At 38.6% G+C, this 25571-nt stretch overlaps 3 protein-coding genes across 4 annotated transcripts; 2 read left to right on the plus strand and 1 right to left on the minus strand.

The window, feature by feature from the left end:
* The first annotated feature begins 3249 nt into the window (after positions 1 to 3249).
* Positions 3250 to 13951, plus strand: LOC144643040 (uncharacterized). Of its 2 annotated transcripts, none has more exons than XM_078502161.1 (12): positions 3250 to 4064; positions 5161 to 5434; positions 5846 to 5945; positions 6338 to 6452; positions 7088 to 7149; positions 7749 to 8254; positions 9161 to 9266; positions 10004 to 10046; positions 10640 to 10695; positions 12002 to 12065; positions 12373 to 12429; positions 12726 to 13951. In XM_078502161.1, exons 2-12 carry the CDS (start codon positions 5224 to 5226, stop codon positions 12846 to 12848), a joined length of 1443 nt encoding a protein of 480 aa, XP_078358287.1. In that variant the 5' UTR covers positions 3250 to 4064; positions 5161 to 5223; the 3' UTR covers positions 12849 to 13951. The 2 variants fall into 2 exon arrangements, with proteins under 2 accessions (XP_078358287.1, XP_078358288.1); XM_078502162.1 differs by having other exon boundaries at positions 3253 to 4064; positions 9161 to 9257.
* A 1063-nt stretch (positions 13952 to 15014) lies between these two features.
* Positions 15015 to 18067, plus strand: LOC144639324 (uncharacterized). The gene is made up of 3 exons (XM_078498645.1): positions 15015 to 15600; positions 16238 to 17015; positions 17273 to 18067. Exons 2-3 carry the CDS (start codon positions 16277 to 16279, stop codon positions 17764 to 17766), a joined length of 1233 nt encoding a protein of 410 aa, XP_078354771.1. The 5' UTR covers positions 15015 to 15600; positions 16238 to 16276; the 3' UTR covers positions 17767 to 18067.
* Positions 18068 to 20491: 2424 nt separating this feature from the next.
* Positions 20492 to 24996, minus strand: LOC144639778 (uncharacterized). The gene is made up of 5 exons (XM_078499075.1): positions 24880 to 24996; positions 23895 to 23999; positions 22171 to 22346; positions 21189 to 21287; positions 20492 to 20656 (listed from the first exon to the last, which is right to left on the minus strand). The coding sequence occupies exons 1-5, from the start codon at positions 24926 to 24928 to the stop codon at positions 20552 to 20554; spliced, it is 534 nt and encodes a 177-aa protein (XP_078355201.1). The 5' UTR covers positions 24929 to 24996; the 3' UTR covers positions 20492 to 20551.
* Between the last annotated feature and the right edge of the window lie 575 nt (positions 24997 to 25571).

Genomic DNA, 25571 nt, shown 5'->3' on the forward strand with positions numbered 1-25571 from the left:
TCGACTCACAGACCGGACCAACACTCAGGGTCTTAAAATAACTGAGGAGAACGTGCTGCCTTTGCAATATGACATCTGCAAATGGTTAGATGTTCTAGTCTTCTCGGATAAGGACGATAAACTGCCCCTGTATCTTCTGTGTTATATGTTCAGCAGGGGACGTTAAAGAACCCACACACTTATCGCAAAGAGTAGGACACGGAGTTCCCGGTGTCGTGGTCTGGCCTTGTTTCACGGGTTGGTGCTTCACAGAGGGACCTCATTGCGCCTTTCTCCCTTGGATAGAATTTTCCAAGAAAAAAAAATTACTATGAGAATCTGTTTCGGGAAGGTTACAAGATGTGGTAAAAGTGCCCAGTTTGTTAATGCAGCAAGGTTGTTTGCCAAACAAAGAGTAATCTTTTTATACCATTGTTTTACTGGTTTCTTTTGAAAGGTAGGCGGAATAATAGGACTATATAGTTAAATACCTAGCGAACGTATTGCAGGTCACAATCAAATTTCGTTTGCACCTAAATGAACGTTTAAATCGAAGAAATTTTAAAACAAGACGAAGCTAGAAGAAAAAGAAGAAGAAGAACAACAACAACAACAACAACAACAATAAGAATAAGAATAATAAGAAAAATAACAACAACAAGGTTTTTGAATTTAAGACTAGACGAGACTTCTTTTGTCAGTGCACAGACCAAGTCGTGTCGTGATCAAAATTCCGTCTTCTTAGGACAGAAGCCCAGAGGTCCAGAGGTAATGCCATTTAGGACTTTTGGTATTGTTTCCACAGTTGTCTTAGTCTCTTAGATTACTGAAACTGTTGTTTCCTCTGTTTCAGTGGCATGTCTGTAAACTTAGCTATCTCGTAGAGATATGAAGCTAAGTGCATGACCACTATAAACACATTTATTTTTATTTTTTGTTTTTTTGGTGAAAGAAAGATTGCTTGCCTTGACGAAATTAACGGTATGATAAACCCCACAGTATTTGAACATGTTGAACCTTAAGAACCTTTTGACACTGGATGTGGTTAATTTCGTACCATGATTCTCCGAAATGAGAACAGATGAAACGCCACTGCAACTCTTATTTTTTACTTATTTTATTTAGCAGGTCCATAAAGGAGCACTTTAAACAAAGATGCCAAACAAGATCCACTGAAGAGTACTCTGCCAATCAGTTGTTTTAACAGAGCAATCTACGAGTCATCCAATAGAACATTTGCATTATGACGTAAAAGCGCGAAGACTCTGGTAGTTGTAGTTAGGTTCGCGGGAAAACACCATTTCTGGCTTATGATTGGTAAGGGCAGCCAAGCGTGAAGGTGGCCATCTAGGACTTTTATTTTTGATCTGAAGTTGAGCTGTAAGTTTACGCTCTTGTCGCTCGATTTTTATACATTTTTTTTTCATACCTGAAATAGAAAAGGAGATAGCTTGGAATGTGATATTCGTTTTCCGAGACAAATGTTTTTCGTGTTCAAGTAATTATATAGTTGTGCGGAGTTGACTTGGTAAAATCACACGCGCCGACAACTTCTCCCTTTAGCCTCACAGCTTCAAAACGCGCATGGAAAAGTGGACGAGAGAAATGAAAAGCAAGCTTCTTTTTATTTTTGACCAAATGCCCACGACGAATGGCATACTGGCGGGCGTAGTTTTTTAGGAGAAAAAAGAAATATTTTCCTCGTAAGCGGATGGAGTTCATTTTATGTCCGCGAGAGAGTGGTTGAGGAGGGCGTTATTGTGGGTGAGCCGTCAAGACCGCACCCCATTTAGAAGCCCGAATAAACAGAAATTTTTTTATAACCGCGCGACGAGACCGAGGAGGAACACCTACTCACTACTAAACGCACCCAGCAAATACTTCTTGCGTCTTTTTTCATTTTAACGGACTTGGTTTTATACTGAGAGCTTGCTTTTTGCCCTAATGAAGCCACAGGGACGTCTTCTTCGGTGAGAGCAATTTTCTTTACCTCCATCACGATTTTCTTGGGCAAGCGGGCTGATGACGATTCAAAATTCGCGCGAACCTAACTACAACTACCAGAAGTCTTTGCGCATTTACGTCATAATGCAATGGTCTATTACCATATCCGTTGTCTACCCAAAATGTGCATAGCATTGTTTTGCTGTCCCAAGAGAAATAGAAAACAATGCTTATGCAAAATTTTTGGTAGACAACAAAGATTATCATGGTATTTTTGAAAATGGCCTGGCAGGATTGGAGAGGTTTAGGAAGATAGTAACAGTGTCTTTAGTTTTGATCTTTATTTCATTAGGGGCACCCAACGGATCATTTCGGTTAATATCCGTTCGGAAGGTCTGTTATCCCCTCAGATTTTGTTTGTGTGAAATATTATCCTCGAACCTTCGTAGTAATTATAGGAAATATATCACACCTGTTGTTTAAACGGAGAGGTAAAAATGTTGTTTTGGGTAATGAGATTTTGTTCCGTGAAAGAATCTACCATTATTAATAAATATTCAATTAGACAATCCGAAAACATTTAACTGTGTTAGTTTTACAAAAATATTTCGTTTAAAAGGCCCTATAAAATGATACGGGAAATCTGTACAACAACATCCAATACGTTTGACTGAATTTCCTCGTCGGGTGCCCTGATTATATCCTTTTGACGTTAAAGTACAGTTGTTACAGTCAAGATCACGAGGCAATGTTTCCAGACAAACAGAAGAGACCACTTGAATTCTGACTTCAAAACCTATATTGTCATTGACGATGTTATTAATTAAAAGAGAACGAATTTGGGCATATTTAATGTGATTGTTCAAGTATAGGCTCAAACTACACCGAAGATTTTAGAGAGTGTGTAGGGAAAGATCAGAAACAATCAATTACCGCAGTGAGAAGGTCAATTGAAGAGCAAGGATCGACGAGGACCCGATGTGACAAGTTTAAAGTATAGTTTTACTGACTTAGTGACTTAAGGTAAGATCCGAGGCCAGGTTTGCCACACTTTTCAGTCAATTTATCCTTCCTGGTTTTGAATTCAGTGGAATCCCGATTTTTCGAACCTCCCTGGGAAACGAAAAACCGGGAAGTTCGGGGAATCCAAGGAAAACGACGTTTTAGTACGTTCGATCGGAAGGCTCGACTGGGACGTACTCCTGTGTATGACTGCATGTAAAGTACCACATCGGGCAGGATAGATTTACCTAGTTACCTTATAAAAATAGCTCAGATCGCCCGTAAATACTACTAAAAATATTCAGTTCGAAATTTCCATACAAAGTTTTATACTCACGTCATTAATATTTAAATATTCTCCTTTGGTAATATTGGGTTTCCACTGCATGTCATGAGCATGCATATGCATGTGCAGGCCGCAAATAGCTGTCGCTTTAAATATCTCGGTCACGACATTTTCTCGCTCTAGATTCTTTAGTCTGAAACAATAATTTACGCTTCAAATTTAATCAGAGCTACCATGACGAAGTTAAATTTCTGTTACTTTGGCATGAACAATTCCGCTTACGAATCCTGTTTGTTTTCGAAAACAGACGAAATGAACAGCACCCGGCTGCCCTCTCGTGCCAATATCTCGGGTAATGTCTTCATGTACGCGGAAATCAGCTTTAATAACACGAACCGCATATATTCTCAGGCCAGGGTAACAAAACAAAATAAATAGCTAATTCATCCCTCAACACCGATATTATGTATTTTCACTAAAAATTAAAGAAATGTTTATTCCCGCACTTTTTCCGCCGCCCCACTCCCCCCCCTCCCCCTCCCCCCTCCCCTCCACACTTGAAATGTACACAACGTTCACGTGATTCAGTTCCTCATCCATTCCTGGAACTAGAGGAAGTGAGTTCTGTGGGAGACAGTACGAAGCTCGACTTGATATTGCTTATTACATTCTATGCGGAAATACTCCATTTAGCGTGCTTAAACTGTGTCTTTCTCACGAAAGGTGAGAGTAAAGCTTAAAATGGATCAAAAAACGAGAGTATTCACTGAATAACCTGCTCAAACGGCTGGGGTCGAAGTTCTGCTACTGCGAAGGACGCTGGACGGTATCCAAGCTTTTGATTTTGATCGTGGTGAGTGTGAGCTTTTGTAGGATACTCCTTTCCGGAAAAGAATGCGTTGAATGAAAGGTTTACTTCTATTTAAGTAATTAATTTTTGCGATAGCCGTTTCTTTACACAACACGGATTTTTGTTCAATTACTCAATCATACGCTCGAATACCGACATATAAGATTGTCATAAGCTTACTAAACTGACTAAAACCCGTTCTCGTCAGCACAATATTTAACCACAACATACCCTGCTGTTGTGCTTGATGTCAGTTAAAGGAAAATTGTTTGTCAAGGAGAAATTCGTATTCAATCTTCCCTGTCTGAGACCGAACTGTCACTTTTGTACTATGAGTTGTACAAGGGAAAACACCGATTCGATTTGAGTCATGCTAATTACGCAAGACTTTGTTGGTATTAGTATTACATGTGCGACGCCATGCAAGTACTGCTGAAAGCTGCTGATAAATGTTCCACCCTCAGTATGATAGTTACTGTATTTCAAATAGTAAGAAGCCCAATGAAAGTAAAGGTTTTTTATATAGCCCAGTGGGGTGGGGGGATGGGGAACTCCCCTTGGGGTATGTGCTACATGTACCTCATAAGGAATGATTTTGGTCTGAATTGGGTGTACAGGCTAGGTGAAGCCCTGCCGGGGGGAGGGGGGGGGTTCCCGTGTTGCTTGTCTAAATTTGATTATGTCCTGTGTCACTGCCAGTTTTATCGTTCTTCATGTTGCTGTCAGTAATTAAATTGAAGGAAAATTGCTTGTCCTTGTCTCTTTCCATTGGGCTTTTCACCTTAAAAGGAACAAGAGTGAAAGGATAGTAACCAAAAAGCCATTTTTGATACAATTAAGTGCAGTTTACAACTTCAGGTATGTAGCCAGTGCAGTGCTGTAGGTCTGAAAATGGAAAATGAAACTAAAACAACAGTTCAAATTGTTTGCTTTGTTTCACTTAAGAGACAAATTCTTGCTTTATTTCTTCTTATTTAAAAAGAACAAGTTGTTTGGGTTTTGGATGACCAAGTTTTAAAACCATAGCAAAATTTAGTATAAACAAAGTGAGAGTGTGCAGTCATTGTTTGTATTTATTTACAAAAATTTGCTTTCACAGGCAACCTCAGATAATCAAAGCACAGTCCTTATATAATGATGTTATAACAGTTGGAATCCAGCTATGGCTGCTAATACACCTGGCCGTGTGAGCTCAACACTGCCACCTGGCAGCAACCCAAGTCTTGTTGAAGATGGAAGGAGACGATCGTTGTCAGAGTCACAGCAGCTTATGCCTGAACCTTTCCAGTCAATGCCTGCACAGGAACTACTCAAGGATATACACTGTAGAAAATGTGGATGGATTAGGAAAGAGGGTGGAACGTTTAAGACATGTGAGTTGGTTTGTTATGTATATTACATCTCTTCAATGATTAAATATTTCGTTAGTGGTGAATGATTTGGTTCTAGAAAATATCCATGCCCTCAGGCCATAGAAGCTGGTCATTGGAAATTTAATTATGGCGACTGAGCCAACGAACCTTAAAAAACAGAAACAAACGAAATGGAATTGAAATCTACCTATCACAACTGACAGATGTGACCCTTTGACCCAGTTGAAGTGAACTTTTGTTTCCCGAGCTCGGTCCGCTAAGATGATTTACAGCCGAGCGGCCAAAAGCGACGGTTGAGGATTGATTTTCAGAGTTTACATATCACTGAAAACCGCATTAACAGGCTAGAGGCATACACATTGTCATAGGGACACTGATCTGATTACATCTACTACATGTCATTTTCTATAGGGCGTGATAGGTATATCATTTTGCACAAAGGCTGCCTGTACTATTACAATGATTCACAATCTACAACTACAGCAGGGAAGTTTTCTCTCAGTGGATACAGGTACATGTACTTGTACTTAAGTTATTCTTTCAGTCCATAGCTGGAATGTAGAGTACTGCAAAAACCAGAGTGCAAAAATGTTTTGGTGCTTTTTGCAACTTTTCAGAGCTTTTTGTGAAATTTAATGAGCATTTCAAGTGAAATGATATTTCAGTCAAAGTTTGACAAATTTTGAAAACAGCAATTATTGTCTTTTCTGAAATTTGTTACTGTTTAAACAAGTATTCAAGTGAACTATTATATTAATTTTTTTGAGAAGTTAAGTTCAAGCCAAAGTTTTAGTTCAAGTTAAAGTTTTTGTAGGAGACAAATTGCATTATACGACCTTGCACTGGGATAATTTTAAGACTGTACAACATTCTGATTTAATCTATTGATCCTCCGTCTTTTAGGCTGTCTCCTGCACCAGAAAAAGCTTCTAAATACCAGTGGACATTTAAACTAGTTCATTTGCAGCCAGAAAAGAGGACTTATTACTTTGCTGCATATTCTGAAAAAGAAATGACTGTAAGTAGCTGTCTGACGAACTGTGCATGTGGTGGTACTTGATGACACTTTTGTGTGGAGTTGCATCCAATTTGGAACAACCATTTTTAACCACAAAAAGTATTAAATTGTTTATGTAGTGATTCGGTTATTCCCTGTAGAACAATTATCAACTGTTTTTGGCAATGTTCTATAATAATTGGGGCTGTGTGATATTATGTACTGTAATCATTATGGCTTTATTAAGTCCCTTCCGTCCCTCTCTCTAATAAGCCCCTCCCACCCCCCACCCCTGTCAGGAAGTAAAAAAATTTAATAAGTTCCCCTCTTATTAAGACCCCTCCTCCACCCCAGACCACCAACCCCCCAGAGATGGTTAGACCGTAAATCATGTCAAATTTTTGCAAGCAATTATCCTGCCCAATCTTATGAAATAATCGTCTGATTTTAGTGATCTCTGCTTATGCGCTACTACATTGTTGGCTAGGTATTAGGCAATTTTCACAGGATGATTCTTTCACAGGATGATTTTTTTTATTATTTGCCTTTAATAAAGAAATACATGTATGACTATTTTGTGTGTTGTTATTGTAGGTGTAGATTGTTATTAGTCAATGCTGACAAATTTATGAAGATTTTTTTTTTTAATTTTCCAGGAATGGATGGAGAGTATAAATACAGATATGAGTGAATACTGTGGAACTGCAAAGCCGAGCATGTGAGTTCTGCCAATACAATCACTGTTATGTTTATTGATTGACAGCTAAAATAATTTGTCTTAATAAAAAATATTTTAAGCAAAGTTAACATATTATTTCAAATGGAAATTGTTTGATTTATAACTTACAGTTATTTCCTTTGAATACATTATTGTACCCATACATGTTGTGGCTTGTTTTCGGGTTTTACCATTTTTTTGTTAGACTCACTTCCATTATCATGACCTGAAACATGCACTGTAAGTATCTTTTATTTTAAGTTAATTTGGAATGTGATGGAAGGGAGTACACTGTACATGTATTTTTGTGTTCGGTGCTGATTTCTCTGCATTTGGCATTTCAAGAGTTGGTTATGTCTAATTACATGTCTGGCATTAACAAAACAGTAAGGCTGCTTAGGCTAATATAGCCGTGAACAAGCTTATAAAATTATCATGATTATATATTAAAATTGTCATACCCTTGCAAAATTTTGACATTTCAGTATTTCTTGCTGCAAAAGATTTGTCAAAGTTGTAGTTGACTCAGCAAATTATGTAATGTTCTGTCAAGGTGCAATACAGATGATACAGTCTTACCATTCTTTGATGTTTTACAGAACTGAGTCAAATGATCCTTCAGAAGACTATTGTTACCCAGAAGTGGAGCCAAAATTTGATTTGGATCAACTGGCTGTTCTGTTTGGAAAGCCTCCATTACCTTGCCCCGGTTTAGCAGGGGCTTCACAACAGCCTACTTCAGAACCATTGTACTGTCCACCTCCTGACATAGACATGCCAAAAAAATCACCACGCCTCCCCAGGCCCACACCTCCTGCGCCTCATCCAAGGCCTGGAAAACCAAACATGGGGTTCTGCTACACAGGTAACACAGGAGCAAGTAGATTCCCCAAGAATCCTAGAACCCTTGGAGAATCTCCATCACTAACACCAATGAGACAGCCTTCTCCAGTATCCAGCCCTCTTTTTAACCACAAGTCAAATGTACCCCCAGCTGTACCGTCAAGACACGGAAAGCCTTTGGCTCCACCCAAGCCACTGCCACGACCACCACCTCTTAAAAAACATGTCACAGAACCCATTTTGACATATCAACCGTCTGAAGGTATGCTCCAGTACACAACTATATATATATATATATTGTGGTTAACTTTGCATTTCTGGTGTAAAATAAACAAAAAGTAACCTGGACGATAAAATTTCTGAAGGTATTCCTCGAAAGATAGCTACATATACTTTTAGTGAATTGATGTGACTTACATGTACACTGTACATTATAATTCAGATCGCCAAATTTTTGAAATTTAATGTTACCATGTTGTTAGTTGTAGAGATACTGAGCATATTGTTTTCTATGAGCAATAGTAAACTCAGATGCGCCTTGTTGACTATTCACTCGTAGAAAACTCCTGCTTATAGTCTAATTGTTAAATACAAACACTGAGAGATGATTTTCTATTTCTGCTTGGATTTAACATTAGGTTTCATTGGTAGATGCGACTTTGAGTTATTCCCAATTTGCTTTGAACAACAGTATATGTACATGTATGAATATTGTTGTTTGAAATACATATGCACATAATTTTATATTAAAAAGGCTTTCTGAATAATTTGGTAGCAATTAAATTGAATTGGCAGTTAAGGAATAACTCAGGCTGCGACTTTTTTTATACTCATCTACTGTATAGTGTGTTTTCAGTGACATCAACAACTAAACTTCTTTTGCTTTCTTTAAAACCAATCCAACCCTCCAAGTTTATTTTTTTCCTTAGTGGCCATTTGGCCACCCCGCTCAAGTTTGGTCGCCAGTGAAATTTTAGTTGCTATTAGCTCATGATTTCAATCCTCCGATTTTAGCGCGGGGAGTTCGGTTCAATGTAGTCACCAGCGCCAAAATGGTTTAGCTTGGAGGGTTGCAATCCCCTGTTAGCTTCATCAGATGATAGATACAGAAGATGTTAGTTTGTATGTGATATAATATTGATTGGTATCATAATAATTTGTGGTGCAGAACAAGATGATGAAGAAGGAGAAGGTTATTTGGAAATAGAACCTGACACAAGCCCTGAAGATGTGACAGATGATGGGAAAACGTCCACTCTGTCAAGGTCTGTCCAGTAAGGGATACTTTTTTTGTTCTTTGTATGCTCTTAAAAATATACCAGCAGAGTTAGGAACATTAAGGAATCCTAAGTTAGTTTTGTTCTCATCAGTAATAATTGCTCTTTATTAAATTCCAAAGAAACAAACATTCTCTGTCACAAAATATTAATGCAAGTTCAGTGTACCTTATTGTTACTTATTTTCGGGGACTTACTATTGTATTTTTTATGATAATTAGGGATTTTTGGCCCGCAAAAATAGTGCCGCGCGCGTCCGGAATGTCCGAATAAGAAGAGGATACAATTTGTAAATTAACTACTTGATAATAGATAATGTTAATGAAACTACGATTAAAATGTTAGTTCTACAATCGCCGGAAGGTTAAAGGGATGGCCTCTCAGCTCCGCAGCAATCTGGATCGCAAAGGTGGCACAAGGTCCACAAACGTGCCATCTGTAGAGCTGGTAACTCTCTCCCACAATCTCCTTATCAGAAGTTTTCAACATTTTTGTAGCTGGTGTAACCTCCTTTAGGAAACTGAAGCGGAACGCTCTGTTTTGGAATTTGTGCCTAATATGGAAGTGTAATTTTACAAAGTACATGTACCTGACCTGAGTACCTAATGCAACACGCAATGTCATTGCATGGTGAATCAAACACGTCAAGCAGGTCTATCATTATCCCAACAAGCCATTTGGATTTTCATTCTCAAGTGTTTTTCGCTGATATTGTTAAAATAACTTTTCTGCAGGGGGTTCCCTGATGGGAAGAGTTTTCGACGGCACCAAAATGAGGTGAGTACACTGTACAACCATATCATAGCTGCTCGAGTTTTATTGCTTGTTTATATGGAAAAAGCTGATGCTGCTTGGATGAGAGGACTTTTCGTGCATTTTAATAAAAAAAAAAACGCGAACCGTTTACATAAGAGGTGGCGAAGTCAGCTCAGGCAGGGTGACCCCGAGTGGAGGGACACTCCCTTTGAATGTAGGTGGCGAGCCAATTTTTTTCCATGTATTTTGCATTTTTGACTCGCTTCATCATCGGTCCTTTTCGCGCTATCGGACGCATAAGGACTCAGGGACAAATCTAGACATGGAAAGCATGTGCGAAACCGGGAGGGCCAATGTTTTTGCTCAGTCAGCAAGGACAATGACAGACCTCTATAATATTTTGACCATGGCTTCCGACTGAGTAACCGACTAAATGCATGATTGTATATACCAACCAACCAACATTCAGTTTGTGGAGCCTTTTTTGTGACACAGTAGTATACATAGCTACATAGGATTCACTGACGCAAGTATGGACTCATACAAAGATGGTGTGTACTCTTTTAAGCGTTAGTTGCTAGGTGACAGTACTTTTATTCATTCCTTTCTTGCAGGATGTTCTTCCTTCCTCTGCTTTACTACTTGACGTGGATAAGAATGATGTCCCTTCGTAAGTAAAGTCACTACACTTTAAGTTGCAAGGTGAAGTCGTTGCAGTAAAATGTGTATAAAAATTACTTTACCAATGTGACACGGTTTGCTTAGATTTGTACGTTTTAATGATGATAATAACGCGTGTTCACCCAGTGGCTGACAAGGTCAGGGAAAAGTCAGGGAATTTTGCAAAAAGTCAGGGGAAATCGTAGTTCTTGTCAAAGTCAGTGAAAAGTCAGGGCGTTCAAAATCCCGTAGAAAGTAAAGAGATTGAAAAATGAAAGAAGAATATCGATGGTCTGCAGAAGAAGCTGAAGAAAATGTAAAAGTTGATCTGACTTATTTCATAACTCGCCTAGTGCAGGTCAGTGAAAATTGTTTTGAGGTCAGTGAAAAGTCAGGGAATTTTTTGTATCGACTTATGAAGGGCGTATCAGTCGACAGAAACATCGAGGTGTGGCAAGTTTCACCAATGTATATCTTCCTGAAGGAAAAACCATTTTATTATATATTTCATCAACTAGCATCACGCCTTTGCAGCAACAATAGTACCTTGCATAGTGTAGAATATTTAGATTTATTAAATTCTCAACCTCGGATATTGCATTTCTAGCTTTCTGATTGGTTTACTGAATCCCGGTTATCAGCTCATATACAGGTCTATGTTTGACCTTACATGTATATGGGAAATGAGTGCGGCAAGTGCCGCTAAAGTTGTTACCTTTCAATCTTGGTTTTGTCCTTTTATACTTCAATAAACCTGTTCCACTTTGAGCTCAATTTCGCTTCAAATAATATAGCAGTCTTGATGACAGCCGTGGAGCCGTAAAGAAGTACAATGTAAACACTTGCTTCGTTCGACTTGCACAAGCTTGTAGTTTCCAGAAAAGCTTTTACTTCGGATCTTCTCGTAAATCTTAACTGTTGTCACAATTTCCAGGATATTTAGACGACTTTAGAGGAGATTGTTCGAGGAAAATCTTGGGAAGAAAACTCTCTCGCTCGCTTTCCTCGTATTTTTCATTCAACTCAAGAAGTGAACACCGCGCCAGAAATTTTCGCGCCTCCTCATACTATCACTTCGTTTACATCAAAATGAAATGTCCAGTCGATGTAAACTTGAGAAGAATTTAATAAAACAATTTTTCCATTCGCTCTTGTTGGATACGAGTCGTTATAGCCAACTCGGCGCTTCGCGCCTCTTAAGCTATTTACCACCTCGTATCCAACGCGGGCTTATGGAATAATTGTTAAGTAAAAAAGCTATAGTCAAAGAATTTAGGAGTCAGGTGAGTTAGCTTGGCTTGTTTATTTTATTTCAGTCTGCTGGAGAACAAGCTAGGAGTTTACATTATGCGTGGAAGTCAAACCGCACAGTCAAAGCGGGTAAGAAAGCATCACTACTTTTTTTTTATTCTTGTATGGCTTTGTGCTGCTGCTCTCTCCACTGACTACCGTCACGAGACAATTCTTTTACCAGCTTCTTTTAAACGTATCGTTAGCCAAAGAAATAACTCTCGGGTGACCATGTTGCAGTCGTTCCTCAGCACCTTTTTCTAAGCATTCCTAAGCGTGTGCTGCGATCACATATTTATTATTTGTCTACATTGTTTTCGCTGTTGTATTTAGTTTTTTCAGTACTATCACTGCCGATATGCGAAACGTTTTACGTCGGTTTGTTTCTGTCATGCAGGCTTTGTCAGTGTGGACGGGAGATCGTGTACGACATTACATGATATTCTATGACGAGGTAAGAGAGAGCTGCTTCATTTGATTTGCTTTCCTCCCTCCCTCCCTTCCTTCCTTCCTCCCTCCCTCCGTCACTTCCTTCCTTCCTTCTTGCCAACCGTCCTCCCTCCCTTCCTTCCCTCATCCATTCCCTCCTCCCTCCTCCCTCCCTCCCTCCCTCAATTCCTTCCCCCTCCCTCACTTTCTTCCTTCCTTCTTGCCGACCGCCCTCCCTTCCTTCCTTCCTTCCTTCCTTCCTTCCTTCCTTCCTTCATCCATTACGTCCTTCTGATCTGTTTGTGTTCTCTTTGTTCTCAGAAACAAGGCTATGCTCTTGACCCTGACGGACCAAGATGTCAAAAAATGGAAGAGCTGATAAGACATTACTATGACTCCAATCTTCCCAAATGTGACGTGAAACTCACCAGGCCTTATAAATAGTTTAGAACTGCGTGGTGACTGATAATAATGATGATTTTGGCATTACAGGATTTTGTCAATTTGCGAATTAAAGCAGAAATATTTCAATATGTTCATAACAGATTTGATATTCCATGAACATAAAATTACTAAATTAATTAGCTTTTTTGAACATTGTTCCTATATAAATAATCCATCAAGGAGACGCTTTCTTGTTGCTAAACAACAAGAATGAGCTAAATGTCGAAATTTCTTTTTGACAGCCCCATTCTCCACCTGGAGAAGGGATAATTGATGATGAAATGTCGAAATTTAGTGAGTTAGTAAGTTACCACGAGACATGACGAATGCCAGGCTTATAGCTGTATGAAGCTCGCTCCTTCTGGGGCCTCTTATGTTTTACTATAGACGGCCATCGGATTTCTAAAGCAGGTTCGACGTTTTTATTGGTTACGAAAGGAATGCGAAAGGAATGTAAAATAAAATTTAGGTAACGCAAGCTTAGAATGAATACTTTAAATTTAAGAAATTTATAATGTAAAGTATAAAGTATATGTTAATGTATAAATACCAAAAAGTTTTTTTTTTCTGTAGAAATATATTATTCTCGTTGTGGGCTGGTTCCATTCGACAATAAATTTGGAAAGTTTGTAAGTCTGTGCGGCCACAAGGCAACCAGTGTTTTGAAACAAATCACTAAAAGAGTGTTTAAACCATGTTTAGTTAGAGTGCCGACGATTATTGACGAGGATAAATTAAAGTGAATTATTTTAATACTTTGCAATGCTTTAATAAGAAGATATAAAGATTAAAATATATTTAGTATTGAAGATAGCAAAAGCTCATTTCGTCAAGACGAACAATTAAAACAATGCTCCATTCATATCAAAAATCTTGCCTTTTGCATTTACATTGTATTACGATTGTTACATTTCATAGAATGTCAATAATTTAAATGAATTGTATCCAGTCGTATATTTTTATTCTTTTGAATACATGTATTATATTTAGCTTATTTTACATAAACAAATAAGAAAAATGTATTATATCGATCGGTTTTTTTATCTTGAATTTTTTTTCCGTGGAACATTTAGTTATTCAAATAAAGCTATATTTTAATTACATATTAATGTTGGCTTGGTCATTTTCATTTGTTTTACAGTCGAAAACACTGCCAGCTCGTTTGATTTCGAACGATATACTGTACTGAAAAACGCTGGTGTATGCATGGGGAAGGGGGGGGGGGGGGGAGTGGTAGTAGTGATGGTGTCAAGCGAAGGCTGCCACTACAGTGAACAATTCCCAGTGAATTATTTCACCGTAGTAAGTAAACCTTTATTCGGTTACTGTGATTATTCTATGAGGCTATAATCTTCATATCCAACAAGCGAGAATGGAATCATGGTTTTATTAAATACTTCCTTAACACAGTTGCAAAATTGAGAATGGGATGAGGAATATAAGCGTACTACGAGAAGTTTTAATAAAGAAAAGAGGAGTTAGAAGGAATGTTAAGAACAAGCAATTGTGATGATTTTACAGTACATCCCATTCCATTCATCCCTCAAGCGTTCCTCGCACTGACGAATACTTCTGTCTGGCGAGGCAGCAACAAAACCCCGTGTATGTAAAGTATTTTCACTTCAGTCAGCCGTTTGTCGCAAGAGAAAAACAACTGGTCCTAACATGTAGCCACTTTGTATTTTGCGTTGTTTAGTTGCGAATCCAAATTTCAAACCTGAATTTCTGTAAAATGTGATTTTTAAAATATTCACAATTCGTAACTTTAACCTGGCAAAAGGTTTTATTGTCACAATTTAAAAGATGAACATTTAGTTTTCCACACATTGGTCTACCATGAGCGAAAAATTAACACTGAGACAAACGCAAGGGTATAAAGAGTGCGTAAGAAGAGAACCACTATTGATGTTTAAGGACTTTATTTCTGTAGCATGGACGGAAGATACATCATGTCAATCAATCCATGAGGTAAACAACAACAGGTCTGGTTCGGGGATGTTACTACAACGCTACAAGGAGCCTGCAAACGGAAACTTTGGTAACTGTACTAAAGAGGTCTTGGCTGAAGAAAACGGTAATCAGCGGAAGGGTGATAGTCGAAAGCGAGAAGGAAAGATATTTTTAAGAAGGTAAAGTTGCAGTTCCAAACATTTAACATTTTTATTGTTTTGATACAAAATATGGTATTAATTTTCGCGTGTTTAAATTTCGCGCAATGTTTTTTTTTGCGCGTATTAAATTTCGCGATTATTTTAAAATCGCGAAAATTTGTACTTGCGAAAATTAGTAAGAATAAGGTAATTTATTTCAAGATTATGTAAAACTAATACAGCGTTTGGGTCCCCTGTGGCGAAACTATGAGAAGGAGTCAGATAATGAGTCAGAATTAATAATATTAAAAGGTTTTGCGGCATCATTTCAACGAACCTGACCCGTAAGTACGACCACATTTTTATGGCCAATTGTATAAACCATTCTAAAGTATACTCACTTGGAAAGTTAAGCGAACCAACTCGGTTCGATTCAGGTAGTTTGGACTGTATGAAACCTCTTCTCACACTTCTCAAATCTCCCTTGAGGCAAATAGCAGTTGAAATGAAGACCATGCATTGTGAGAATCAAATCATGCGATACTTGAAATCATGTAACATTTGATCTTCGTGATACTACAAGTTCCAAGCATCGACACAGTGGGTACAAAAAGCCGTCAAAGGGACGCATCGTTCGCATGGGGAGCTGCGATCCTAAAATCGTAAGTACTATTCATGTGTCTGTCGTCTTTGTAAAAGTAAAGCAGGAGTTGAGAACATAAATACGGTACGTTGTTGTATCGGATGTCATCAATCGATCTGGACTTCATGCCCTTCTTGGCAACGATGTCTGTAGTCGTGTCTGGCTCTTGTTTGATTCGGTATACTTTCTTCGTGGTGCAAATATAAAATCTAGGTAGCCAGTATTTTGTAGCACATCGAAAAGATTCTGATCTATGACTGACGGAGTATGTCCATAGCGTCAAATTTGCATCAAAGCAAGATGAACAATGAGCAGTTTACCAAACTGAGACGAATACTGTTAAAGTATGATTCGGAGGTGCTCTCAAGCTCCAGTAGAGAAAATCGGTCATTCTAAGAATTTTAAATAGTAAATAAGTAAAAAAACAAGCAGTGATTTACGAACTCGGGAGATGAGAAAACCACTGAAGCGCTCGCTAAGGTCGTGAGTCACACACAAACATGGGAAATAAATTGATGTCGACGTCACGCGATTCAGAGACCGGTGCTGGCGGCCCTAATATCCATGTAGAACGTTTCCATACTTTAAATAAGTGTATACATGCATTTACATACAACTTTCCAAAAATCTAATTTTCTCCTTTATATTGTTTGCAGATCTTATTTTCTCCTCGTGTTTGATCAGTGGGTGTGGACATGGCGTCCCTCACAGACGCAGAAGAAGCATTGCGCTCAGCGGATAGGAAAGACCATTTTCACTTGTTGACACGACTTTTAATGTGTGGAGGTGTCAGACTTTTAAGAGAGAAGTTTGATTATTTTCACTCACCCGCCGATCTTCCATTGAAGCTAGTTGATCCTGCTATTATTTCCCAGCTGAAGGGAGCAAAACTTTCCAAACCAGAGTGGGATTGCCTCTACCCTTCCTCGGGTACCTTTGGCAAGTCCACCGATTTCGATATTACTTTAACTTTTAGATTGTTAAGAACAATATGCAGACTTACAAAGCCAACCACCGGATGGGACAATCTGCCGAACATTACAGACCACAGTCTTGAAGCAGATTTGGCGCGGATAAAATACTACCGCAATTCCGTTTATGGGCACAACCAAAAAATGGAGATTACCTCCTCAGAGTTCTGTAATCTTTGGAAAGAAATCAGCGAGGCTCTTTTACGAATTGCTGCATCTATAAGCAACGCAAAGAGAGACGAATGGGAAAAGGCCATTGATAAATTGCTACGTGATCCTCTAACAACCGAGGCTCAGAGTTATGTAGATGAACTTCAGTTATGGCACAAAAACGACATGGATATCAAAGATGCAGTGGAGCAAGTGAAAGAGCAGCTTCAACAGGTTAACGTAGATCTCAGAGATCAACTCCAACACAACGTACATGTCGAAGATCAACTCCAACAGATTAACCAGAGACTAGGTAAGCTTAAAAAAAATGGATTATGATTTTTTTGAATATCTCAAGCGTCGGTTACGGGAACATTATTCAGTGTTCTTTCTCTTAGTTTACGGTTCATTTTCATTTTCAATCCCCAACGTCACGGATAGCCCCAAGTTTAAAAGTTGGGGCAGTCTTCAGCTACTACCGTTGCCTAGCCCAGAAAAAATCTTTCGAATATCTCAAAGGCAGTTTCCTTTTTTGTCTAAGGATATTAATTTTTTTTTTTTTACTTTCAGATTATATCACAACTGTTATTCAAATCGCCGTGGAAAGAGTAGCAGTCGGATCTGAAGCGACGGTCACGTTGCCTATAAACCAAGGGCAACTACAGTCTGGAGGTGCAGAGGGGACAACTGGGGAACATCTTGAAGAAAATCGCCAGAGTGCTCCAACAGAACCTTATATCTGGAAAGTTATTCTTTCCGTTAATGAGTACTTTAACCAATTTCTAGAGTACTTGAAGGTTCAGCTTGGAATTGGTGTTGTAAGTTACAGCGTAGGAAGTTTGTTAATAACTGTGACATGCAGCTCACTTGAAATCCTTGAAGGACTTTGGGAACATTACATCAGCGGCCATCTTAATAAGGTGGCCGAACAAACTCTTGTGTCACCAGATGTTTTAGAAAAGCTCGGGCTCAAAGAGTTGAAACTGGAAACCACAATTAAAGAGGAGGAGTACAAGAAATGCAAAGAGTTCTTTTTGGGTGCAGGTCAGGTGAGAGCGGCTTAATATTTTAATTATTAACTGCAGCCTTGGTTATTCGGTGCATTTCCAGCATACTGCGGCTGATTGATTCAACACATGGGTTATCAGCTCTTAGAATCTATCAAATATTTTTTCGTGCGCGATTGGTCTAAACGCGTCACGTGATGCAGCCAAAATTTTTTGAGTATAACTTTCAGAGGTGAATTGTTAATTGTTAATAAATCAGTTACTAATGGAAAGTTCACGGATCCTTTCATCTTTACTTAGCATGTTTAGTATGAAATGTTCGATTTCTAAGCGAAATGTATTTTTCTTGTTGAAAAGTATTTTTTCCAAGTCCTGGATGTTTAAAACATTGAAAATTTTGCAAGTAAACTACCAAGGCTTCTGGACCGAAAATATTATCAAGAGATGGTTTTCAAGGCATTAGAATTAATCGTAAACAAGAAGCTCTTAGACCTTAAAACCGCGCTGGTCACGTAACCACCCTAATTTGGGATAATAAAAGAAACTATTATGGGAAATGGTGAAAACTATTGTACTCAGACAGGACCCACTACTCTGCAAAAAGACAGGTAGTCTCTTCATGTACCCCCCTTCCCCACCTTAAAAGATGGTGTCTTGTTTGTATAGTCCCCACTCTATCAGGAGTAGAAACTAAGAAAAAGATTCAAACCTCCTCGTGCCATTTCTCCAGCAAGGCAAGCTTAATGCACACCTAATAGGAATGTCTCAACTCAAATTTTAATTAATTTAATTAATAATATCTCAAGCTTGTCCGGTCAAAAAACAGTCAAAATTGACTACATTTTCCCTTTATTTATTTTCTCAGTAGATATTTACAACTGAGAGGAAAGCCATATCTCGTTTGAAAGGTTATGAAACAGGCTTTCAGAAAAAAATACTTTTGGCCAAATCAACCCATAATATATTTGAATATATTTATCTAATTAGCATAAATCAGCGTAAAGTGACCAAAAATTTTGGACAAAAAGCAACAAGCTTCTCAAATGTTTAAGGTTATAAGAAAAAGTTGAAAGCAAAAATGTTCCTTGTTATATTGGCAACATATCCAGCAATGCTGGCTGAAAAAGAATGAATATAGAATTTATTACAATTTATCTAAGCTGCATGAATAACCTAATTTGCATAAATTAGCATATATTTTTCGGCCAAGTAGCGTCCCGGAATTTCGAATATTTTTATCCCAAAAACCCTTTTCCTCAAAATATAACGATCTCCTTATACTCATAGATACATTTAGGCATTCATTCCAAGCACCAGGCGAGGATTCGAACGCAGAAAGCAAATATTTCAGTGCATTTCAGCCCAAATGCGTTCGTAACGTATCGTACCAAGTACACACTCCTACCTCAATTTAGATTCATTCCTCGCTTGTATTTCGCAGTTGACGATCAAAATCAATAGAAATCCCATTAGTACTGCCTTCTTTCTCTTTAAACAATCTCAAAAGCTCTCTCTGCCCTTACAACCGCCGTTTGCCCAAAGCTTCGCATCGGCGGCCATTTTGTATCAAGTTGAGAAGTACGTCGTGTAGGCCACATTCAAGTGTTTTAGCTCAAATTTGCGGAGAGACTGGGTAAAAGCCTAGTCACGCTTTCCTGAAAGTTTCACCGGGAGGGGATGTAAAGCAAATTTTTGCGAATTTTTTTGGTCATCAGTCTTCTATGACTGATATTTACAGGGCCGGACAGGGTTTATTTTGTCCATTTGGCTAACCAGACAGGTGATATCTTGCATAGCCCCCCTACCCCTACACAAGGTGGGTCCTCGTCGAGTACACTTGTTATGACCACTTCCCTAAGTGGGAAGTGTGAGCAGAGGGTTTTGATTGATGCCACTTTAGATACAAACCCCAAATATTGATTTCATAATGTATGGCTTCACGCTAGGCACCTATAAAGTATATCCCAATTTGCTTAAAATTGAAAACTCGCCCAATGACAATGTTTCCCAGTTTCTCTTCTTCTAGTATTATATTTCAGCCTCTTTAACATACCAAAATGTTTTGCCTCCCTTTTCGTATTATAGGGTGTTGTAAAAATTATAAATGTAGCGACTGACAAACGAAATGATAGGAAAACACCTGGTGTGTATTGAACTGAGAATTAAATCAAATTTGAAAAGAAAGCTTGAGGTGTTTTTAGCAGAGTGGGAATTTTATTGAATGACGCAAACATTTTAAGTCTGGGCATGTTTGTCTCGATAGTTTTCCTTAAGATCTCTGAATTCCTTTCAAATTGAGAATTTGACGAGGAATATAAAGAGAAGTTTTAATAAAGAAAAGAGGAGATAGAAGTAATCTTAAAAACAAATAATTGTGATGATTTTATAGCACAAAGTGTTTTTTCCATTCGTCCCTTAAGCGCTCCTCGCACTGACTCGCTATCTAGCCAGTCACAACAAAAACTCGTGTATGTGAACAGAAGTGTTTTGAATTTTCACTTCAGTCAGCCGTTTGTCGCACGAAAAACATCCGGTCCGACCTGGAGACCACTTTGTAATTTTTTTTCTGCGTTGTTAAGTTGCAAAAATGGTGCAAGAAAGCATAGCGTACGACTGCAGTGTTTGTATAGAAATCTGATTTCAAACCTAAATTTCCGTAAAATGTGATATAGATTTAAACATTTTAGTTTTCCACTGATTTGTCTACCATGCGCGAAAAATTTACACTCAGACAAAGGCAAGGGGATAAAGAGGGGAATAGTGCGTAAAGAAGATAACCACTGTTATTTTTTAGGATTTTATTTCTGTAACATTTTCTGTAACGGAAGATACATCATGTCAATCAATCCATGAGGTAAACCACAAAAACGGCATCCATGCTACTTCTGACTCCAGCTGCTAATACTCCATGCATGACGTCATCATCTCCCAGGTAAAACAGCGCCACCTGCAATCAAGTAAGCACATGAACAGGATTTGAAACACAGTTAGTTGTTTAATTTTTTAATAGTTTTTACAACTTTTGCATCGTCGTTAACCTGCGCGTTGAGGTAGATTTGGGACTTCTAGCATGCGGACTTCACGTTAGATGCCTTTCGGACAAAAAGGTTTGATATTTGTGCCTCTTGTCCCTGCGTAGCAAGTTGGTGCAAGCGCGTACTTTTTCTTTCTTCCATTTTTCTCTCCAAGTGAAACTTTTTAATGTGCTGATGCAACAGTAAATTTCGAGGTAAGTCTTTGAATTTTAAAACTGAAAAGAAAAATATTCCTTGTCTCAGTTTGAAAGGGCAGTTAGAAAGTGCCGGTGACCCGCCACATTCCAGTGTATCTGACATATGGCTGTGCATCTTTTGCCTTTACCAGAGTCTTTCACATTGCGAGCTTATCACAGATGAGGGGATCAGGCAGCTATGTGGCAGCCCATGCGCAGTGGATCACATTGAGGTCCTGGAACTGCAAAAGCGATAACGTATACGTACTCTCTTGGCATCTTTTGACACAAATGCTTCTTTATAAGCTTTTGTTGCTTCATTGGCATCATCGCGATTGGTCAGTAGATCTGCAATGAGTAGCTCTGTCTGATAAAAGAAGCAGAAATGACAATAAAAAGTTGGAGTTGGACCCGCATAGTTGGATTAAAGCTACGAGCTATGTAGTTATAAAGGGTTGGTTGCAACTTTGAGAGATTGTTTTTGACTTCTTGGGTTTCTTTAGAACTACAAAGATCACAGTCGTCGACCATAGCATCCACTCCAGTATATAGGTTTTACCGAATTAGTTTTTTCGGTCGGTATTGAGTTTATTTTTAGGTTAACAAAAAAGAACGAAAGCAATTGGTTTACCAATACGGACCGAACAACGTAATATTAGTTTATGAAACTTTTCTAGTTCATTGGCTCTTTTACATTTTCGCCGATAAATAAACCATTTCAGTTTTCTCTGCAAACGCTCACTCATTCACACCCTGTAAGCCTGGAAAAGTGAACGAAAATTATATATAAAAATTTTATTTTACAGAAAACATTTTTTTAAAATATGAACTCATAATTGACCTTGGTAGAGCATCGTACATGCATCGCGGAGGCCACGGATTTGAATCTCGTTGAAGCCCTGAATTTTTTCAGGCTTCTTTATTCCCAATTGCTTAAATTTCGATAAATTACAAAATTAACCGCAAAGATCATTCTTCACTTATATCTACATCCACAGTTTACATATGAATCATCATATAACTTACTTCACATCACAATTTTTTCTTTGACACAATCTTTTGAGAAGGCAAATTGGCAAAACTTATTCAGAATGTTCCTCAGTTTTTATCATGAACAGTTTGCCTATATAATGAATATTGCTTCAAATTCTCTCCTAATTCAGAAACATTTGCAAATTGAAGTTGTCAATTTTGAGGACCTCGAGCTATCCACTTTTACCCAAACACGACATTGCTTTGATATTTCTTACCATAAAATCATCAGGTTTGGTCATTTTCTCGCTCAGGGTACGAAGATCGTGTTCCGTTTTAAAAGGTCCATCACTGTGGAATGTCATTTTCCACTCGCTGAAGAAGCGTTCAGTGTCCTGATACTTCATGGCTCTAAGATATTCACGGAATACATCCTTGGCTTCTCTTTGCAGTACTGCGAAAACATACAAGCCATTTAACAGCCTTAAGATTTATTTTACAACTTTCTCGCTACGTAAAATAAAAAGGATTAGTAGTGGACTGTGTTGGAGTTCGTTGCCTTACTTGAAATTTGACTTGTAAAGTTATACTATATGACTTGTAAAGTAACGCTAAATTCAAAACTGAAAACTGAATTGCTGAAACTGCACGAATTGCTAACATTTAAAATCATGATGGTCCGGTAACGAATTTATGAAACGTGTTAAATTATCCGTGAATTGCGTAGCATCAGCTTAGATACATGTAAAACTTTCTTAATTTTGATCATTCCGTGGAAATGAATAATGATATTTATCTGAAATGTGTTAACCAACCTAAAAGTGAATTCTCCATTTAGTTGCAATGACAGCGTTAAACCTCACACCGTGCAAGATCCGTTAAGCTTGATGTGAGCGTTTCTACATTTCATCAACTCAGCCTTATCATTTGAACGTGAGCCACATAATACTCCGAGGTTTGATAACTATAGTATGAGGGTCGTGAAAGAGGGAGGAGGGGTATAAATCCCATTTTCCAAGCCAAATTTTGTTCAAATCTCATTTCCCAGCCTATTGTTTTCCCGAATTTTCAAAATCCCAGTCCAAGTTCTATTGTTTTCCTGTCTGAGATTCCCATTCCCAGTGAATGAATGAATGAATGAATAACTTTATTAATGTGTCTAAAATGTTTAGCTAAAGGAGAAAGTCCCCTCTACGTATTGTGGACACCTATCTAAAAAAAACTTAAAAATTAAAAACCTAATAATAACTATTACTCAAAACTCCAAAAAGTTTTATACGGGGAGGCTCCGCCCCGAGGTCCAACCCCTTACGTATACCCTTTTATATACCATTTTGACAGAAAGGCATCCCTTGCGTGTACCTTTTATTGAAAAAAGGCACCCCTTTCATATACCTACACGACACGACATATTCTTTAAACAGGACGTTTTCTTGACGCCATAAGTTGCGTCTGTTCGAAATATTTAATTTTAAGGACTAGTTTTAAAAACACGAAACAACTTTTTAAAGACATGTTTGGACATGACCCATGCCATCTTCAGTTTATTGAAAATATCTAAATGACAGAATTTCCGGCTACCCTTTCATATACCTACATTTGTGAAATCCCTACCCTTTTATATACCTGAAGCCTGAAAAAGGTACCCCTTTCGGGCGGAGACTCCCCGAATAGGCCATTATGGGAGTACCCCCCCCCCCCCGGTGACGTCTCGGCACGTATTTTAAACAACCGAAAAATTCTCTATTGTCCGACTTCAAAGTAGATTTTCTCAGGAACCAATAGAAAAATCGAAAAAGCCTCACGCACTTTGTTAGCACATCGTCTCCTGTGTGATATAGTCCAGTTTGTTTGAATACCGGCGGTTACACAAAGACTGGCAATTCAGTGAAACAAACACCGTCAGTTTTGCGTTTAAATTAAGGCTTGCGTTTGTTTACCAAAACAAAACCAGTTACGCGCGTAGAAAGATTTTCCCGGAGGGCACCCTATTTTGTTTTACCTTCTTGAGAGATCGAGGAGAGCCTTCTGTAATAGGTTCCTGTATAGTATCCGTCATTAAAGTATTTCTTTAAGTTGGTGACGTAGTCAGGCTCGCTGTTACTCTCTGCAAGAAACAATGAATACCATCTGTCTCTTGTATAATAATGCCTTACACTTTTTAGCTTGAAATGAATTTATCTTGAGTATAAAAAAGTACTTAGTTTTCTTAATATAATTTCAGACCAATACTGATGTACATCAACACAACCGGATGCATTAGTAATGTAGTGTAGAGAAGTAATTTTGACCACAATTATTGGAAACGTTTGCCGGAGCAGGAATTAACATTATGAAGATTATGAAATGCTGTCTATTCTAACTTCAAGAATACGAGGTTAAGAAAAGTTTGCTGTTATTGCTCTTACATGAAAGAAAAGAGTAAGCATGCCGAGGCCTTGTGTATACAAAAGCTATACAAGTAACTTTCTGTCCCAAAAGTCGCACAGGAGCGTTGGCTCCAGCATTAATAGCCTGCCTAGCAGGCTGGATTTAGCGAGCGACTTCGTTTGTTTTGACGGCGTAGCCACTCCCCATATGCATTCTCTTCGCGGCTTGGCGGGACCCGCCGCACTCGCGCTCAAATTACTGCCAGCTACACAGGCTAGCACCGGAATCGTAAAGATCATAGATTAGAAGCTTAGCAAATCCCGTTGGGGTCGAGGGTTCTTTTAAGCCTTTCTTCAAGTTTTTGCAGAACTACGTAGATCTTTTTCGTTGATTCTTTCAAGCTTCTCGTTGATTATTTCAAGCTAAGTTTACATCACATGTATCACGTATTTCTTATCGCACAAGGAGAATTTGTTTAGAAAAACATATTTAAAGTTTTCAAAAGGTACAACCCTTAAGCACAGACAAACTGTGTCGATCGAGTCCTGCTAGTAATCAGTTCTACAAATCATGAATGCTAGCAGGAGGAATTTCTTGTTACTTAGGCCTATAGCTACCTTGGATGAATAAAAATGCCACGAGCAGAATCAAAGAAGTCGTCTTCATTTTAGCTTTGTTTCAGTTCTCAGTGCCGGCTCAGAAACGTTCCAGTTGGCGCCCAAATTTGTGTAAAGGCAAAAAACTGATTGCATTGAAGTTATCAACGATAACTATATCGCTTTGTTGTTATTGTACTAACACAGCTGATCACCTGCACGTCCAATGGCTTTTGTCTTTAGCCACAAACAACTAATCTATTATAAAAAGCAACCAGTTTTAAATCAATAAGAGCTTTTGTTAATCAGTCCTGTGAAATCATTCTTAAAAATGATGTGTCAATCATACGCCTCACTATAACAATAACTTTAGACAGGGGCGGATCAGGACAAGGGGGGGCCAATACATATTAAGCCCCAGTTGTTTTCGGGGTGTTTCGGGCTTAGGCAGTGAAAGTGGGAGTGCAATGATGGACGAGGCCCATATTAATGGAGCCAAGGTCCATCCCCCAGGGGGTTTGGGGGCCCCCCAGAATGAAAGTCGAAGCCAGACGACCCGAGCAGCAGCACCACATCCCAGCCCGAGCGAGGAGAAAAGAGAAGACACAGAAAATGCGTGCCGCGAGGAAGGCCGAGAGGGACGGACAGAGGAGGGGGGGGGGGGGGGAAAAAAAACAGCAAAGAGGGGGGAAGGGGGCAGCGAGCGACGAAGG

This window comes from Oculina patagonica, chromosome 2, assembly GCF_052425735.1.
Source record: "Oculina patagonica isolate OP01 chromosome 2, crgOcupat, whole genome shotgun sequence".
In the NCBI taxonomy this organism is placed as follows: Eukaryota; Metazoa; Cnidaria; class Anthozoa; order Scleractinia; family Oculinidae; genus Oculina; species Oculina patagonica.

Bases quoted from the DNA above. Each gene is read 5' to 3' on its own strand.
- LOC144643040 (XM_078502161.1), top strand. From the start codon at position 5,224: ATGGCTGCTAATACACCTGGCCGTGTGAGCTCAACACTGCCACCTGGC. The intron at 6,453-7,087 runs GTAAGTAGCTGT...TTAATTTTCCAG, and splicing joins ATTCTGAAAAAGAAATGACT to GAATGGATGGAGAGTATAAA. The intron at 10,696-12,001 runs GTAAGTAAAGTC...ATTTTATTTCAG, and splicing joins GATAAGAATGATGTCCCTTC to TCTGCTGGAGAACAAGCTAG.
- LOC144639324 (XM_078498645.1), top strand. From the start codon at position 16,277: ATGGCGTCCCTCACAGACGCAGAAGAAGCATTGCGCTCAGCGGATAGG. The intron at 17,016-17,272 runs GTAAGCTTAAAA...TTTTACTTTCAG, and splicing joins ACAGATTAACCAGAGACTAG to ATTATATCACAACTGTTATT.
- LOC144639778 (XM_078499075.1), bottom strand. From the start codon at position 24,928: ATGAAGACGACTTCTTTGATTCTGCTCGTGGCATTTTTATTCATCCAA. The intron at 24,000-24,879 runs GTAGCTATAGGC...TGTTTCTTGCAG, and splicing joins GGCATTTTTATTCATCCAAG to AGAGTAACAGCGAGCCTGAC. The intron at 21,288-22,170 runs GTAAGAAATATC...TTCTTTTATCAG, and splicing joins CCAAACCTGATGATTTTATG to ACAGAGCTACTCATTGCAGA.